Below are 20,394 nucleotides of genomic sequence, written 5' to 3'. Positions count from 1 at the left end.
GTCTTTCTCCACTCATTGTTAGCCCTATCTGTCACCACCCCCACCTACACCCCTCTGCTTCCCGGCCATGTGTGTGACCCCTTCCCTCCTCTCTCCAGCTCCCCGCCCATTGCACCGGCGCGGGGGCTTTGCACTGTCTTCACGTCGGCGATGCCAGCAGGTCAGTGCCAGTCGCCCCGGGGCAGTCGCTCCCTTCAGTTTCCCAGGGGGTCGGGACGGGACTGGAAGGAAGGGGGCAAGGGCGGTACAGTTCCCAGTCTCAGCTCCTGTCCAGGGGGGTGGCCGGAGACGTCAGGACCAACGGGACACCAACCACCAGGCCCACCAGGCCCACTGCAAGCACGGAGAACCCATAGACCCACAGACAGCAGCAATTCCAGCCCAGCCCCGCTCCAACTTCAGAGGAACCCGCTCCCCGTAGGGCAGAAGCTGATGGTGTGCAAGGTACGTCTTGTTCTTGGGGTGGTGGATGAGGGGGCGCAGCTCGCGCTGTGGGCGAACTGCCACTTGTCGCCGTAGAGGCCCATCGGGGAGCGGGTTCCTCTGGAGTTGGAGCGGGGCTGGGCTGGAGTTGCTGTTGGCTGTGGGTCTTTATGTTCTCCGTGCTTGCAGTGGGCCTGGGGGTCGGTTTCCCGTTGGTCCTGACGTCCGCGCTGGGAGCTGAGACTGGGAACTGTACCGCCTTGGCCCCTACCTCTGCAACTTAAAACAAACACACTCTCCTGCTCACCTCACCTAATCCAATGTGTCCTGCCCACACAGTCAGTATACCTCTCCCACACTTGTCTCCCGCACTAAGATCATCCCGCAGAGAATGATCCCATCCTAACCCAAGAGCCATGTCACCCCAGACAGATTATGACGCCCCCCCCCCCCCCCCCCCCCCTCTCTCCGGCCTCAACTCACGCCTGGGCACCAAAGCAGCTCGGAGGCGAACCCTGAGCTCCGTCTCACAACAATTTGATGTGCACATCCGTCCACATTCAAAGATTTCATCTCCAGTCTCCCCGCAGTGTGTAGACATGGCAGTAAATTTCAATTAAAAACATATCAACCTGTGTGTTTCAAACAAATCATAAGTATAACTGCTCTGGCACTGGATGGTGCGCATTTTCCCTTTGTAGGTCACATCAATAGATGCGGCCGCGCTGAATACTATCTTTAAAACAAAGCCACAGGATGGAGAGGTTTTCTTTAACACTGTTGCTTATTAAAACATAACACTGTTGCTTATTAAAACAAACCTTCAATCAGGATTGGCTCAAGAGTAACTCGGGAGACGAACTTGGAACATCGCAGAAATGACAAGTATACGGCAAACTTGTCATACCCGTGGGAACTCGGTTAAACTCTTGATCATACACTTGCAATCTCGTACACAACCACGAGTCTTTCACTCAGGGTACCTCTTGTGTCAACTCGCAACGTGAGACTCAGCTTTAAGCAAAACACATTGTCGAATGGAACAATATGATAGAGATTTTAAAGATAGAGTCGCTACAATTTTGTTGTGGACTAATGTACAAAAGCTTTGTGCTTTTGTTATTAAGCCTGAATTTCACATTAAAGGGGCCAAGTTCAAGGATATGATCCTTTACTTATAACAATTCATTCCAGGGCATCGTGTAGATTTTATTAAAATATAATTTTAATACATGGAACAAAACTGATATATAAATTGATCCACTAGAATGAGTGATGGCCAATTCAGAGAAGAATTTAGGCATCTACCAGTATCACTCACATTTGTCAGGAAGAGCAGATGCTAATGGAAGTCTCCTATAATTCTAGAAAAGACGCAAGACAATAGACAATAGACAATAGGTGCAGGAGTAGGCCATTCGGCTCTTCGAGCCAGCACCACCATTCAATGTCATCATGGCTAATCATCCCCAATCAGTACCCCGTTCATGCCTTCTCCCTATATCCCCTGACTCCGCTATTTTTAAGAGCCCTATCTAGCTCTCTCTTGAAAGCATCCAGAGAACCTGCCTCCACATCTAAATGGCTTACTCCTTATGCCCCTGTCCCACTTAGGAAACCTGAATGGAAACCTTTGGAGACTTTGCGCCCCACCCAAGGTTTCCGTGCGGTTCCCGGAGGTTTTTATCAGTCTCCCTACCTGCTTCCACTACCTGCAACCTCCAGCAACCACCTGCAACCTCCGGGAACCGCACGGAAACCTTGGGTGGGGCACAAAGTCTCCAGAAGTTTCCGTTCAGGTTTCCTAAGTGGGACAGGGGCGTTTTTCTTAAACTGTGGCCCCTGGTTCTGGACTCCCCCAACATCGGGAACATGTTTCCTGCCTCTAGCGTGTCCAAACCCTTAACAATCTTATATGTTTCAATGAGATCTCCTCTCATCCTTCTAAACTCCAGAGTGTACAAGCCCAGCTGCTCCATTCTCTCAGCCCCGCCATCCCGGGAATAAACCTTGTAAACCTACGCTGCACTCCCTCAATACCAAGAATGTCCTTCCTCAAATTAGGGGACCAAAACTGCACACAATACTCCAGGTGTGGTCTCACTAGGGCTCTGTACAACTGCTGAAGGACCTCTTTGCTCCTATATTCGATTTCTCTTGTTATAAAGGCCTCCATGCCATTCGCTTTCTTCACTGCCTGCTGTACCTGCATGCTTACTTTCATAGCCTGATGTACAAGGACCCCCAGATCCCGTTGTACTTCCCCTTTTCCCAACTTGACGCCATTTAGATAGTAATCTGCCTTCCTGTTTTTGCTACCAAAGTGGAAAACCTCACATTTATCCGCATTAAACTTCATCTGCCATGCATCTGCCCACTCCCACTGCCCACTCCCACAACCTGTCCAAGTCACACTGCACTCTCATAGCATCCTCCTCACAGTTCACACTGCCACCCAGCTTTGTGTCATCTGCAAATTTGCTAATGTTACTTTGAATCCCTTCATCCAAATCATTGATGTATATTATAAATAGCTGCGGTCCCAGCACCGAGCCTTGCGGTACCCCACTAGTCACTGCCTGCCATTCTGAAAGGGACCCGTTAATCCCTACTCTTTGTTTCCTGTCTGCCAACCACTTCTCTATCCATGTCAGCACTCTACCCCCAATACCATGTGCCCTAATTTTGCCCACTAATCTCCTATGTGGGACCTTATCAAATGCTTTCTGAAAGTCCAGGTACACTACATCCACTGGCTCTCCCTTGTCCATTTTCCTAGCTACATCTTCAAAAAATTCCAGAAGATTAGTCAAGCATGATTTCCCCTTTGTAAATCCATGCTGACTCGGACCGATCCTGTTACTGCTATCCAAATGTTCGGCTATCTCATCTTTTATAATTGACTCCAGCATCTTCCCCACCACCGATGTCAGGCTAACTGGTCTATAATTCCGTTTTCTCTCTCCCGCCTTTCTTAAAAAGTGGGATAACATTAGCTTATCTCCAGTCCACAGGAACTGATCCTGAGTCTATAGAACATGAGATAGAACATGAACATGAGATACTCCAGCAAGGTGCTGGAGTATCTCAGCAGGTCAGACAGCATCTCTGGAGAACATAGATAAGTGACGTTTCTGGTTGCGACCCTTCTGAAGTAGGGCAGCACCGTGGCGCAGCGGTAGAGTTGCTGCCTTAAGGGCCTGTCCCACTTACGCAATTTTTTTCGGCGACTTGCTGGCACCCGTCATAGTCGCAGCAGGTCGCCGAAAAACATCATAATGTTCAAAATCCAGCAGTGACCAGAAAAAGGTACGACTCTTTGGGCGATTACTCACGACCATACAGGCGTCACCCCGCAACATGTGTACGGGATGATTGTTGGTTGGCGCAGACTTGGTGGGCCGAAGGGCCTGTTTCTGCGCTGTATCTCTAAAGTCTAAAGAGTCCAAAGAAGGGTTCCAACCTGACACATCACCTATTTATGGTCTCCACAGATGCTGTCTTACCCGCTGAGTTACTCCAGCACATTGCGTCTTTTTTTGTACACCAGCATCTGCAGTTCCTTATGTTAACCCACTTTATTTCTATCGGAAGTAACCAAATTAGTTGCAACAAAAGTTGATTTTGCTGCAGACACAAAGATACATAGGGAAGTAAGTTGTGCAGAGAACATCAGGAGCCTGCAATAAGATATAGTTAGGTTAAACGAGAGGGCACAGATCTGGAAAATTGAGCATCATGTGGGAAAGTATGTCCATTTTGGCAAGAGAAGTTTGTTTTCAAAGTGTAATGTTTAAACATTGTGGAGCCCTGAGATGCAGAGGTATTTGGGGTCCAAGTGGATTCTGCACAAAAGGCTAGAATGCAGGAACAACAAATACTGGGAAAGTTAAAGTAATGATGTCATTCATTGAAAGAGGAATAGGATACTCATGTAGAGAGGTTGTGTTTCATTACATAGAGCAAAGGTGAAACCACATTGAAATTATTGTGTACAATATTTGTTTCTGTATTTAAGGAAGTGTCTCAATGACCTGTAGACAAGTGAGAGAAAGTTTACTAAGATGGAATTGGTGATTTGTCCTACGAGGAAAGATTAGGCACACCAGGCCTGGATATGCAATAGCTTAGAAAAATAAATGGTGACTTGATTGAAACATGCAAGATCCCGGCAGATCTTGACAGGGTGGATGTAGAGAGGATGTTTCCTCTTGAGAATCTAGAATTTGGGGCCACTATTTAAAAATAAGAGTTTAAAATAGTTTGGGGTTTCTTAACTCTCAAAAGCTGTAAATCTTAGAAACACTCTTCCCTAAAGAGTGATGCAAGTTGTGATTTTGATTACTTTTAAGGCAAAGTTAGATTTGTAGTAAGCAGGGGTTTGAACAAGGGAATTTTGTTTAAGAAGGAACTGCAGATGCTGGAAAATTGAAGGTACACAAAAACGCTGGACAAACTCCGCGGGTGCAGCAGCATCTATGGAGCGAAGGAAATAGGCAACGTTTCGGGCCGAAACCCTTCTTCCGAAGAAGCCGAAGAAGGGGTTTGGCCCGAAACGTTGCCTATTTCCTTCGCTCCATAGATGCTGCTGCACCCGCTGAGTTTCTCCAGCACTTTTGTGTACCTTTGAACAAGGGAAGGTGGGAATATGGAGTTGTGGTAACTATCAGATTAGCAATCTTACTGAATGGAGGTACAGACCAACTGCTGCGGCTAAACATAGGACATAGCGTAGAAACAGGCCCTACTGTCCACAATCTCTGGGTCAAACACAATGCCACATTAAACTAGCCCTATCTGCCTGCGTATGATCCACATCCATCTATTCCCTACATATTCATGACTGCTTCCAATGCCTTCCCTGGTAACATATTGCAGGTACCTACCACTTTCTGCATAAAGAAAACATGCCTCCCAAATTTCCTTTAAACCTACCCCCTCTCACCTTAAAGCTATGCTCTCTAATATTTCTTAAAGCTATGTGCCCTCTAATATAAGTCTGAAGAAGGGTCTCGACCCAAAATATCGCCTATTCCTTTGCTCCATAGATGCTGCCTCACCCGTTGAGTTTCTCCAGCATTTTTGTCTACCTTTGATTTTTCCAGCATCTGCAGTTCTTTCTTAAACCCTCTAATATTTGATATTTTCACCCTTTGCAAAAGACTTGACTATATACCGCATGATTTTATAAACTTCTGTCAGGTCTCCCCTCAGCCTCCAGAGGAAACAATCCAAGTTTATCCAACCACTATTTACAACCATCTGGGCAGCATCCCAGTGAACTTCTTTTGGAGCCTCTCCAAAGCTTCTACCTCCTTTTATTTTACACAAAGGGTGGTGGGTGTCTGGAACGAGGTGCCAGAGGAGGTATTGTAGTTGAGGCAGGCACTCACAGCATTTAAGAAACATGGATAGGACAGTACCGCACAGCAACAGGCACTTCTGCCCATTCCTTCCCTCCAGAGATGCTGCCTATCCCGCTGAGCTACTCCAGCATTTTGTGACTACCAATGGTACATGGATAGGGTAGGTTTAGAGGGATATGGGCCAAACACGGGCAGGTGTGACTAGTGTGCATGGGGCATGTTGGTCGGCATGAGCAAGTTGGGCTGAAGGGCCTGTTTTCACGCTGTATGACTCTATGACTCTATGACATATTAGCATCAATGTTCTAACCAAGTTACAAATTAGACGTACAAGCAGGAGGAGCCTTCCCTCAACCAGAACTGAACAGACTGCCTTATGAAGTCTCTATTTATCCACTCACTGTCAGTAAATGTACAACTGTTAAAAGAAGAGAGGGAGAGCTCGGAGCATTGATGTTATTTTAAATATTCAAGCTGACATCCTCTTCAATTATTGTGCTGGGCAGCCAGAGAAAGGTAAAACTGAGATTGCCGCACATAAGCTCATAAGTGATAGGAGAAGAATTAAACCAATCGGCCCATCCAGTCTACTCCGCCTTTCAATCATGGCTGATCTATCTCTCCTTCCAAAACACATTTTCCTGCCTTCTCCCCGTAACCTCTGATACCCGCACTAATCAAGAATCTATCTAAGGTACACAAAAATGCTGGAGAAACTCAGCGGGTGCAGCAGCATCTTTAGATGCTGCCGCACCCGCTGAGTTTCTCCAGCATTTTTGTGTACCTTTGATTTTCCAGCATCTGCAGTTCCTTCTTAAACACAAGAATCTATCTATCTCTGCCTTAGCGATAGACATTGCAGCCAGTGGAAGTAAAATGAGAGCAGTTTGTAGGCACAGGCTGTGGTGGGTTTGTTGGTATTGTTTTGTATTGTACATATTATTCTTGTAATCATTAATTAAAATAATTTTTGGTTAAAAATAAAATCAAATATCTTTTTAAATCACAGGCCTAGGCCAATCCCAGGGCGGGTGTAACTTTCTGTGCTTAAAGTAAAAATGCAATTTTTAACTTTTTCTTTTCAAAATTGCTGTACTTAAAATATTTATATTTCAGGTTAAAATTCAGATTTGAGGTAAAATAAAGACATGAACCAAAGCAAGAGAACACTGGAGAGAATCCGCGTATGAGGGTGAATGCCACTCGCCACAAGGAGCGGGGCAGTGAGAGTGAGGAACTGAAGACAGGGAAATGGTTAAACAAGCTTTATACTTTAAGTTCCATTCCAGCAAACCTTATTAAGTATAAGTATATCAAACACGCCTCAACTACAGATGTTTAAGAAAGAAATGCAGATGTTGGAAAAATCAAAGGTGTACACCTTTGTCTACCCTCAACTACAGATAGTTATTTTACTTCGGAGTCACGTGAGTGACTACGTGAAGAACCCGCTCAGCGCGCATGCGCGGCATTAACGCCAGCAGTGCAACAGCGGCTGCAACGGGACTAAGGCGCTCCCGCTACAGAATGAAACGGACCGTCAGGTGAGTACCCTGAGGTCGGGCTTCGATTACAGGGGAGCCTTTTCTGCTTGTGTTTTACAGGCAGAGAAAAAGGCTCTGGAACAAAACTGTCCCCCGTTCGAGGCAGGTGTTTTCCCGAATTCGGACGGGGGAGAGAGAGCCGCCTGAGCCGCTGGAGCGACAGGCGGCAGGACCGCTCATAGAGCGCTCCACCATCCCCGACACCGAGCCAAGCCCAGTCCCGCTAAACGCCTGAACAGCGGACTGGGGGGAAAAAATCCACCAGGAAAACCAACCGGCCGGTGTTTCCCGATTCGTCGGACGGGGACATGTCTCCACCTAAACGGAGGAGAGACAGCCGCCTGAGCTGCATCCAACGGCTCTAGGAGCAGCTCCAGCGGGATGCGCAGAAAGAACGCTCTCGCAAAGGGAGATCAGGCACCCCCTCCACAGTGTCTTGTGCACTGCCCTCTGCTCCCTCATTACTGGAGGCTAGCATTGGTGACCAGGGCTGGGCTGGTCTGGAACAGGGGCTGGTGGACGAGATCGGGAGTATGCAAGGGGTGCAGGAGCAGGAAGAGCTGCTGGGTGTGATGGACCGCTATGTAGCAACCCGACGTGCTGGAAGACTGCTGGAACCGAAACACGGCCAGCATAAATCATCTTTCGAATAAGCCCTTGCAGGAAGGTGCTTTCTGAGGCACTAGATCTTTACACAGCACCAGAGAACTGTGAGGCCTCAGAGTGCTGACTGTGAACAGCCAAATCTGGGGGCACGTGGGGTCACACATTCGTAACCATGAACTCAAGCTACAGCGGATCCTAAGGCTCCTGACGTTGGCCATCACAGCCTTTGCTCGTTCTGTGGACTGCACGGAGATGGATACCTGCCAGCAGGATGTACTGGCATTGATGTGCAACACTCAGTTTGAAACTTCCGGCGGGAAATCATAAGACCTGCCCTCAATCCCAAATTCGCTGGGTTATGCAAAGCCCCAGCTGCAGAGACGGACGCTCTATTATTCGGGAAGGACCTCACCAAAAAGGTAAGGGACATGGAAGAGGCATCGAAAACTTTCAGCCTCATGAGGGCAGGCCCCGGGACGAGAAAACCAAGACCTACAATACCCAAGCGGCAGCACCCCACGGCATCCACCAGTCGACGTCCTCAATATGGGACTGGTGAAAGCTCGGGGACCGCTTTTATCCCCAAAGATCTTTTTTAGATCAGGGCCCAGAGCGGACCCCAAGGAAAATGCGCCACCCCCCAACATCGCCAGCACGTCAGACAAGCAAAGCCTTCAAGAACATGAGAAAACAGAAGAAACCCCAATAACCATGGAGGTAGGTGGGTCTGGTTCCTGCCAGCATATAGAGTAAGGGTTCTTTACTAACAGGGGGGAGATTACACTTGTTCAAAGAAGCATGGGGTACTGTCACGAGTGAGAACTATATACTCAACAGCATTAGTGGATATGAAATACAATTCATGTCAGAAAAATCGCCGCCAGTTCAACATTGGGCCCAAAGGGTATTTCTCCCTCCGTCAAAGAGAAACGTGAGGGACAAGCTGAACTGGTGAGACTTATCACAAAGGGGGTCATCGGAAAGACCAAACATGAACCTTTGGGATTTGTATCGAATATATTCACTAAAACCAAAAAAGATGGTGGATGTCGCATCATCATTGATTTAACATCACTAAATAAGTTTGTTAAGTATATACATTTCAAAATGGAGACATTTGTTACTGCCAAACAACTGATTTCCAAAGGATACTTCATGGCAAGCATTGATCTCAAAGATGCCTACTATCTAGTACCCATACACAAGGATCATCGCAGATACCTAAAATTTATCTGGATGGTACAGCTATGGCAGTACAAAGCATTGCCCAATGTACTAACTTCAGCCCCAAGATTATTCACCAAAATATTGAAACCAGCCATGGCAATATTAAGAAAACAAAAACATATTGTCATGGCATATCTGGATGATATTCTGATAGTAGGGGAAAACGATGGAATTGGCTGTGGCAGCAGTATCAGCTACAAAACAGCTCCTCGAAACTCTGGGGTTTGTCCTACATCCAGATAAATCTAAGTTGAAGCCATCCACTATCATGAACTACCTGGGCTTCACAATTAACTCAGTCCATATGACTGTTACCTTGCCAAAGGCAAAAATGGTTGAATTAGCACAATCATGCAACAATTTAATGGTCAACGAGTGACCAACTATTCGACAAGTAGCAAGAGTAATTGGGGAAATGGTAGCAGCATTTCCGGCTACACAACTCGGACCTTTGCACTATCAAAATTTACAGAGAGCAAAGGTACAGGCACTAAAACGACATACAGGTCACTATGATCGTGTCATGAAATTACCCACTGAAGCAATATCAGAGCTACAGTGGTGGGCAGAAAACATTTGGCATAGTTTCAGCCCTATCATCATCACTAACCCTACTTTAGTTATTCAAACAGATGCCAGTGCTCAGGCTGGGGAGCGACTAACTCCATATCCAGCACAGGTGGTAGATGGACTAACCTAGAGTCATCATTACTACTTACACTGGGCATTAACTATCTAGAGATGTTGGGCGCCTTTTATGGTTTAAAAGCATATGTATCTAATATGCAGCACTTGCATGTTCGGTTACAAATTGATAATACTATGGTGGTGGCTTATATTAACCATATGGGCGGCATAAAATCGTTATCATGCGACAAATTGGTCAACATGATTTGGCAAGGGTGTGTCGAAAGACATATTTGGCTATCAGCTACTTACCTACCAGGTAAGTTAAACACCCATGCCATGAGAAAAGTAAACTCCTGGGTTGCAGGTTTTGAACAGACCTTACCTGGAACTAGGATTGTCCGAACAAACCATCACCACCATGTCGGCATCCCTTCGAACATCCAACAAGAGGCAGTACTTAACCAGCATCAAAAAATGGGAGAAGTACTGCCAGGAAACAGGGACAACGTACGCAACAACCAGCGCCAGGACAACAGGCGATGGGATCCCATCCACTGGTGGTAAAACTGATGAAGGGCATTTACAATATCATGCCCCCTAAGCCCAGGTATACCCATATTTGGATATCAGTGTGGTCCTGACATACCTCAGGGAATGGCCACCAGCCAGATCCCTCGGCCTCGAGCAAGCTACACTAAAGACGCTCATGTTGATGGCACTTGTATCCGCTCAGAGGGTCCAGTCACTACACAGGTTGAGGCTGGACAACATGGTGACCACCCCAGATCAGATCACATTCATCATACAGTGTCTGGTGAAACAAAGCAGGCCAGGAACAGCTAATCCAGTAGTGGTATTCCGGGCCTACCCACCAGAGCCACGGTTGTGTGTCGTGACCCATCTACAACATTACATAGACACAACCCACAATATCAGAGGAAGTGAAAAAGCCTTATGGGTCAGCCACAAGAAACCTCATAGCCGGGTTACGAGCCAAACCATTTCAAGATTGCTCAAACAGGTACTGAAGGCTGCCGGAATAGATACTAATACATTTAAAATCTCATTCCACTAGGGCAGCATCTACATCAACGGCCGAGAGAATGGACGTACCGGTTGACCATATTCTGAATACAGCAGGATGGTCAAGGGAAACGACATTCAGAACTTTTATAACAAGCCATTGACGAAACCTGATTTATTTGCAGAGAAAATATTACAAGCTGCAAATATTTAATTTAAGCCCGGAGGAGCAATTTATTTTGTTATTGTTAAAAAAAAATACCTTTTTTGTTTCTCGAAAAACAGATTCATTGGTTGATTACGATAACACTTCCTCCCTCAAGAGCTTCGGCAGTGAGTGAAATAAAACTGTTACACGGTTTGAAATCACAGAGCTTTGAAGTCTTCACGTAGTCACTCACGTGACTCCGAAGTAAAATAGTAAGATTAAACGAGAACTTACCAGTTTGAAGTTTGATCTGTATTTTATGAGGAGTTACGATGAGGGATTACGTGCCCTCCGCTCCCACCCTCATTGTATGGATCAAACTAATAACTGATGTCTCTTTTTCTTTACTATGTTTACTTCAAATAACTGTGTCTATCTGTGATTCCACACCGCTGCTTGGAAGTATGCCGCGCATGCGCGCTGAGCGGGTTCTTCACGTAATCCCTCATCGTAATTCCTCATAAAATACAGATCAAACTTCAAACTGGTAAGTTCTCGTTTAATCTTACTATTTTAAAGTATTTTTACAAGTACAAGGTGATTCTCTCAGTAGCATGGTTCTTTTTCCCTTTCATATTCTGTACCTGTAATCTTTTAGTTTAGTTTATAAATATAGCGCAGATACAGGCCCGTCGGACCACCGAGTCCACACCGACCATCGATCCTCGCACACTTATACTATCCTACACACACTAGAGCCAATTAACCAACAAACTTGTACGCCTTTGGAGTGTGGAGAACCCATGCGGTCACGGGAGAACGTACAAACTCCGTACCGACAGCACCCGTAGTCAGTATCGAACCAGGGCAATTCTACCGCTGCTCCATTGTGCTTCCCACCATGCCGATCTTGTTCAGAGTTTATGGATAAATAAATGTAACAATTTATGAAGCAGATGTGTTCCTCGGGACAGTAGCAGGTTTTCATCCAAATGTAATAGCAGAGGTAAATCCCACCAAGTCCTTGTCGTGCTACTTTTCCATGCCTGTGTGGTCAACCTTAACAGTCTCAGTGTCAATTTACGGATTCAATGGTTGGGGTTGTTAAGAATAAGGATCGTCAGAATGCAATGTTTAGACAGGTTGTCTATAGGACTAGGATTACATTTTGAAAGTTGAAGGAACATTTAGCCAAGTTTAACATCTGCAATGAATTTGGCTCATTCTTTTACTGTAAACGATAGCCATAGTCACGCACAAAGCATAAATATAACACGAGACTAATTGAGCTAACGTCAATTTTTTCTGTTTTGTGAATTCCACACAATTGTATGCGTACACATTAAGCCACTTTTCTGGCCTTTTTCAATTGGTGTCAAAACATAGACACAAAATGCTGGAGTAACTCAGTGGACCAGGCAGCATCTCTGGAGAGAAGGAATAGGTGACGTTTCAGGCCGAGACCCTTCTTCAGACACGTTTCTCGACCCAAAACGTCACCCATTCCTTCTCTTCAGAGATGCTGCAGAGTCTATCTTTGATGTAAACCAGCATCTGCAGTTCCTTCCTACACATGGTGTCAAAACAACAATGTTAATTCCCGGGATAGCGGGACTGTCATATGTTGATTGAACGGAGCGGCTGGGCTTGTATACTCTGGAATTTAGAAGGATGAGAGGGCATCTTATTGAAACATATAAGATTATTAAGGGTTTGGACACGCTAGAGGCAGGGAACATGTTCCCGATGTTGGGAGAGTCCAGAACCAGAGTCCACAGTTTCAGAATAAGGGGTAACCTATTTAGAACGGAGATAAGGAAAAATATTTTTACACAAAGAATTCTCTGCCTCAGACGGCAGTGGAAGCCAATTCTCTGGAGGCTTTCAAGAGAGAATTAGATAGAGCTCTTAAAGATAGTGGAGTAAAGGGATATGGGGAGAAGGCAGGAACGGGGTACTGATTGTGGATGATCAGCCATGATCACAGTGAATGGCTCGATCACAGTGCTGACCGAAAGGCCTACTCCTGCACCTATTGTCTATTGTCTATTGTCTACTATCTATCATCACCTGAAGTCCAACACATAGGAAAGGGGAAAGACACTTCGTAAATTGCACGGATTGATGGATGAGGAGAACGTTTTCTGACCATTTCACTGAATAAATTCTCTTTGAAACAACTTTTATACTGTCACATCCAATTACAAGAAGTTTTTTTGTTTGCATATCCAGAACCATGCCAATAGAAAAACCTCGGGCTTATATCACCCTAGTATAATTTCAGAATCCTTTTACACAAAATAAACTTAATATGTTTTTTCTTACAGTAATTAAAGATAATTCATCTTTAATTACTAATAATTCATCTTTAATTCAAACAGGGGATTTTTTTCACTATTTCACTGTATATATTCACTATTTCCAGAAAATTATAGTGACAGTAATGTTTTGAATGTTTTCACAATAATCTAATACATTTCAGTAGTTGATTGGAGGCGGAGGAGATCACCAAAGTTCATTAGTTTGTAAGTGATAGGAGCAGAACTAAGCCATTGGGCCCATCAAATCTATTCCGCCATTTAATCACAGCTAATCTATCTTTCCCCATAACCCCTAACACCCGTATTAATCAAGAATCTATCTATCTCTGCCTTAAAAATATCCATTGACTTGGTCTCCACAGCCTTCTGTGGCAATTTTAGTTTAGCCTAGTTCTGCGAAAACAGGCCCTTTGGCCCACCAAGTCCACACCGACCAGCGATCCCCGCACATTAACACTATCCCACACACTTTAGGGACAATTTACACGTAAACCAAGCCAATTAACCTACAAACCTGTATGTCTTTGGAGTGTGGGAGGAAACCGAAGATCTCGGGGGAAAACCCACGTGGTCACGGGGAGAACGTACAAACTCCGTACATACAGCACCCGTAGTCGGGATTGAACCCGGATCTCCGGCGCTGCAAGCACTGTAAGGCAGCAACTCTACCGCTGCACCACTGTGCTGCCCAATTCCACATATTCACCACCTTCTGACAAAATAAATTCCTCCTCATCTCCTTCCCAAAGGAACGTCCTTTAATTCAGAGGCTATGACCTCTGGTCCTAGGCTGTCCCACTAGTGGAAGCATCCTCTCCACATCCACTCTATCCAGGCCTTTCACTGTTCGGTAAGTTTCAATGAGGCACCCACTCATCCTTCTAAACTCCAGTGAGTACAGGCCCAATGCTAGCTAGGGCTATCAACTATATCAGGATTGTTTCTGCTCGAGTCATTAATTCTGCACAGTTAGTGTGCTTTGAGTTGCACCAACCAATCCCTCTCTCTGCATAAGGTATATAATGGAAGATGGCAAGTTATAACCTATGGGAAAAGAGTCCAAACTATTTAACTTCTAGGTTGGCCTTTTGAATGCATTCTACAAGTGAATATTCAAGCAAAAACAAAATTCAGTCATTGGATGTGGCAGTATAAAAATTACTTAAAAAACAACAACAAAAAATTCTCTCATCCAGCCATCCATACCCTTACATAACGTGTGTTATTTAGAGCCACAGGCAAGCTGGGGTACTGTTATTCTTCTGGTTTCAACAAACAAACTGCACATTATGAATTAAATTAAATGTCATGTCACCTTCTTAATCTTTTTAATATCTGGGTCTTCATCCTCTGGATTTCCTTGGTATGGCCGCATCCGTTCATTAGTCTTGTTCACAGCAACAATCTTAGTAACAAAGGAAAAATAATCAGAATGACAGTGGACATGGTACTTGGATAAATTCACAGGCTATGCAGTTATATTTGATCTGTCTTGATACTGACTGTATCATTTATTATATCTGTAACTCTTTCTCAAAAGACCTTAAGATTTGCACTGCAATATTGCTCTTTTTAACCGTTAAAATTGCGCAATTATGCCCCTGTCCCACTTAGGAAACCTGAACGGAAACCTCTGGAGGCTTTGCGCCCCACCCAAGGTTTCCGTGCGGTTCCCGGAGGTTACAGGTGGTTGCCGGAGGTTGCAAGTAGTGGAAGCAGGTAGGGAGACTGACAAAAACCTCCGGGAACCGCACGGAAACCTTGGGTGGGGCGCAAAGTCTACAGAGGTTTCCGTTCACGTTTCCAAAGTGGGACAGGGGCATTAGGAGTCACTGCGATTAAACAGCATTTTACGCATTGTATAGACTATAGAGATACAGTGTGAAAACAGGGCCCTTGCCCCCCCCCCCCCCCCCCCCCCCCCCAGTCCACGCCGAGCAGCGATCACCCCATACACTTGCACTATCCTACGCAATAGGGACAATTTACAATTTTACCAAAGTCGATTAACATACAAACCTGTACATCTTTGGAGTGTGGGAGGGAACTGGACGCACGCACGCACGCGGGGAGAACCCATGCGGTCACTGGAAGAACGTACACACTCTGTACTAGACAGCACCCGTAATCAGGAACAAACCCAGGTCTCTGGTGCTGCAAGGCAGCAGCTCCACCGTTACGCCACTGTGCTGCATGTAATCTTGTTTTATTACAAGATCCACAATTGATCATCGAAGGTACACAAAAATGCTGGAGCAGCAGCATCTATGGAGATACCTTGAGGAGATTTCACAAACATGCTGGAGCAGCAGCTGCAGTTCCTTCTTAATTGACAGTTCCATCTGCAGTTCCTTCTTAATTTTCCAGCATCTGCAGTTCCTTCTTAAACACTTTGTCTACTCCACTGCGAAATCTCCTCAAGGTATCTCCATAGATGCTGCTGCTCCAGCATTTTAGTTTACCTATCCACAATTGATCATATTCAGTGTCATAGAGTCATAGAGTGATACCGTATGGAAACAGGCCCTTCCATACGGTCCATATCCCTCCAAACCTGTCCTATCCATGCACCGTTCCAACTGTTTCTTAAACATTGGGATAGTCCCAGCCTCAACTACCTCCTCTGGCAGCTTGTTCCATACACCCACCACCCTTTGTGTGAACAAGTTACCCCTCAGATTCCTATTAAATCTTTTCCCCTTCACCTTGAACCTATGTCCTCTGGTCCACGATTCCCCTACTCTGGTCAAGAGAATCTGTGCATCTACCTGATTTATTCCTCTGATGAATTTATACACCTCTATAAGATCACTCCTCAACCTCCTGTGCTCCAAGGAATAGAGACCCAGCCTACTCAACCTCTCCCTGTAGCTTAGACCTTCTAGTCCTGGCAACATCCTCGTAAATCTTCTCTGAACCCTGTCAAGCCTCACAATATCTTTCCTATAACATGGTGCCCAGAACTGAACACAATATTCTAAATGCGGCCTCACCGATGACTTACACAACCGCAACATGACCTCCCAACTTCTATACTGTTCTCAGCACATCAACTTCACTCTGACTGGTGAAGGCCAATGTGCCAAAATCAGTGGGTCATTGATTGAATAATATTAGTCTTTTATTCATTCATGCACAACATTGCAAAGGCCACCAATCAACCTACTGTCAAGTTCTAATCATTCTCGGGAAATTGGCAGTGAGCTTCCATCTTGAATTGCTCAAAAATGAATGAGGACTTCTGGGCTCCAGGGGCAATGATGGAACACTGATATATATATTTCCAAGTAAGGACGTGACTTGTAAAATTGTGTATCTGCTGTCCACGCTTTCTCATGGAAAAGGTTTATGGGTATTCAAGGTGATGTCATAAACATCAGTTTCAGTTTCAGTTTCAGTTTACAATACAATCAGTTTTATTCGTCACATTGCACATAAAGTGCAAGTGAAATTAATTTGCCAGCAGCGGTACAATGAAAAAGAACACACAAAAACACACTAAAAATTTAACACAAACATCCACCACAGCATTCATCACTGTGGTGGAAGGCACAAAAATTGGCCAGTCCTCCTCCATTTCCCCCCGTGGGTGGGACCTCAACCCTCCGCAGTCGTCGCTGCGGGCGTCCAGATGTGCAGACAAGGTATAAAGTCCAGGTAAGTCCTGAAACGGTGCCTCCCCCACCGGAGACCGCGGCTTCAGGTTGGTGTAGGCCGCAGGCCGGCGGTCGGAGATTTAAAGTTTGCGCCGCAGCCAGAAGCACCGCAGACTGCAGGGCGGGCAGTCGAAGCTCCCCTCCAGGGATCCCCGGCGAGGGACCCCACTTCCTGATGGTAAGTCCCCGGGGTAAAAGTTGGCCGCGGGCCGGCAGTCGGAGTCCGAGCTTCTTCTTCTCCCCGGGTCCCCCACGAGGAATCCCAGGCTGCAGACGCCGCGCCAGCTGGAGCTCTGTAGACGGCGGCTTCAGGCTGCTGGCAGCCGGGGGCCAGCAAACGGAGCGTTCCCCTCCAGCTTGCCCCGGCGAGGGCTTGCCCGCTCCACGCCGAGGGTCCGCGCTGCGCCCGCCGCTAAAGCCCTGGGCGCGTCTCCGGGAAAGGCCGCACCGATCCTTGCTGCTAGGCCACGGGGGAGGCGACATGGAAAAAGTCGCCTCTCCGTGGAGAGGAGGCGACCGAAGCGGTTAGATGTTAGATTATACTGATAGATATGGAAACAGTGTTTGAAAGGACACAAAAGGGTTGCTCAATGTGTTTAGAACTACTTTACCCTGTGGAGGTGCTCACTTGAAATACTGCCTTGTTTCTGTCCTAGAATTTACTGGTATTTCTGTGCACAATGGCTTCAACGAAGAGAAATTTGCTATATTTGAATCAAATAGATCATTTTTCACCTCATTAAACTTACTACTTGAACAGATTGTCAGAACAGCATGGTAATTATGATGCAAAACATTGCCACTCATATTTTGTAAGCGTCGACATGCTGCACATCACATCAACATTCTTATCCAATCTATTGCATTTGCCACTTCATGGCAAAATAATGTACAATATTTCCAAGTTTTAGACCCAAAGCATTACATTTCAATTGTAAAATCCACAATGTTCCTTTGCTAATTGACCTCCAATGGATGTTTTGTCTGTTGTCAGTGTTTATCCTGATTACTGTCAGGCTTCTAAACAAATTATTAATTCTAATGAATCATTGCTTCCATTAGCTCACACGTTCAGAGTCAATCTCCACCATAAAAGCTGCCACTTTTTGCATTTCAAGACATTTAATGAAACTACCCTTTTGCTATCATTAGTCATATTTTGCTCCTGACATTTCTGTCCTACACTGATCATACAATAAGTACAATAACATTTAGAATGCTGAATAACATGATGCTGAACTATTCCTGACTCATAATGCCCCAACCAATGAAGGCAAGCATATCATTGGCCTTCTCTACCACTCTATTGTCACTTTCAAGAAGCTATGGACTTGGTCCCCAAGATCCCTCTGTATATCAATGGGGTTAAGAGTCATCCCATTAATTTGTATATTTTCCCTTTACATTTGACCGCCCAATGTGCAACATCTACAATTGCTCGGATTAAACTCCATCTGCCGTTCCACCGCACATTTCTGTATCTGATCTATATATTGCTGTGTACTTTGAAAACCTTTCTCATTGTCCGCAACTCGATCAATTTTGCAGCAATCGGCCGACTTACTGAGCAACTCATCGATCCATCCACATTTACATCTAAGCCGAGTGTAGATATCACAAACTACAGGTCCCAGCACAGATCCCTGCACTATTTCCCCACTCTTACAATACAAGACATCATCATTACGTGGCAAAATTTCCAGGTATCCTCTACTGTTGCAACACCTTCACAGTAATCTTTACAAATACTGTGGCTTCTCCAAATTAAATGGAAAGCCAAATGATTCAAACTGTCGGTCTAGTCACACAGTTTAACCTCAAGAGTCAAGTCAAGAATGTTTTATTGTCATGTGTCCCAGATAGAACAATGAAATTCTTACTTGCTGCAGCACAACAGAATATTTAAACATAATACACTGTAAACAATATAATAAACAAGGAAAAAAGTTCAGTTTGTGTATATATATATACACATACTCACACATACACACGTACATATATATAAATATAAACATATATATAAGCATACACGCACGCACACACACGTACGCATAAATATAAACAAAAATTAATAGTGCAATAATAATAATAGTCTATGGAGCTCAGATCTTGGCAGAGGTTGTCGTGTTTAATAGCCCGATGGCTATAGGGAAGAAGCTGTTTCTGAAACTGGACACCCCTTCAACATAAAATTTGAAATAGAATCATTACCTTAACAAAACAAAACAAAGTCAGCACCGGCGACAACCTACGTCACCTGGCGACAACCTACGTTAACCTGGCGACATCTACGGCAGCACCTACGTCAGGAGAAGTCAAGTTATGCTCATTGGCGTCAAACCCATTGTCGCCGACTGTCTCCGAAAATGTTTCAACATATTGAAAATCCAACGGCGACCAGAAAGACGCTACGAGTCATTGGGCGACTGAGGAGACGACTCACGACCATACAGACGACACCCTGGCGACCATATGGCGACAGCATAGTTGCCTGTAGTCGCCTAAACAATAGCCTAAGTGGGACAGGCCCTTAATATGTGTTTCCATGTTGAAGCAGAATATAAAGCAGAATAGTAAAAAATTCTTTAGGTATATGAAGAGGAAAAAATTAGTTAAGGCCAAAGTTGAACCCTTGAAACCTAAAAAGGTGAATTTATTATGGGGAACAAGGAAATGGCAGATGAATTGAACAGGTACTTTGGATCTGTCTTCACTAAGGAGGACACAAACAATCTTCCTCATATAGTAGTGGCCAGAGGATCTGGGGTGACGGAGGAACTGAAGGAAATCCACATTAGGCAGGAAATGGTGTTGGATAGACTGATGGGACTGAAGGCTGATAAATCCCCAGGGCCTGATGGTCTGCGTCCCAGGGTACTTAAGGAAGTGGCTCTAGAAATCGTGGATGCATTGGTGATAATTTTCCTATGTTCTATAGACTCAGGATCTGTGGATTGGAGGGTAGCTAATGTTATCCCACTTTTTAAGAAAGGCGGGAGAGAGAAAACAGGGAATTAGAGACCAGTTAGCCTGACATCGGTGGTGGGGAAGCTGCTGGAGTCAATTATAAAAGATGAGATAGTCGAACATTTGGATAGCAGTAACAGGATCGGTCCGAGTCAGCATGGTAGCAAAAACAGGAAGGCAGATTACTATCTAAATGGCGTCAAGTTGGGAAAAGGGGAAGTACAATGGGATCTGGGGGTCCTTGTACATCAGTCTATGAAAGTAAGCATGCAGGTACAACAGGCAGTGAAGAAAGCGAATGGCATGTTGGCCTTTATTACAAGAGGAATCGAATATAGGAGCAAAGAAGTCCTTCTGCAGTTGTACAGAGCCCTAGTGAGACCACACCTGGAGAATTGTGTGCGGTTTTGGTCCCCTAATTTTTGGAAGGACATTCTTGCTATTGAGGGAGTGCAGCGTAGGTTAATTCCCGGGATAGCAGAA

At 45.2% G+C, this 20,394-nt stretch overlaps 1 protein-coding gene across 1 annotated transcript in view; it reads right to left on the bottom strand.

Moving 5' to 3' along the window:
* The window catches only part of rasgrf2 (Ras protein specific guanine nucleotide releasing factor 2), a 225,554-nt gene that overhangs the window by 143,745 nt on the left and 61,415 nt on the right, over positions 1–20,394 (bottom strand). Inside the window, exon 4 of the mRNA XM_033018742.1 lies at positions 14,604–14,693. Within this exon, the coding sequence (XP_032874633.1) occupies positions 14,604–14,693 (90 nt within the window). The remainder of the gene's footprint in view (positions 1–14,603; positions 14,694–20,394) is intronic.

The sequence above is a fragment of the Amblyraja radiata genome, chromosome 3, assembly GCF_010909765.2.
Source record: "Amblyraja radiata isolate CabotCenter1 chromosome 3, sAmbRad1.1.pri, whole genome shotgun sequence".
NCBI lineage: Eukaryota > Metazoa > Chordata > Chondrichthyes > Rajiformes > Rajidae > Amblyraja > Amblyraja radiata.
Note: the sequence above shows the minus strand (reverse complement) of the source record. Positions and strands in the feature narration are given on the sequence as shown.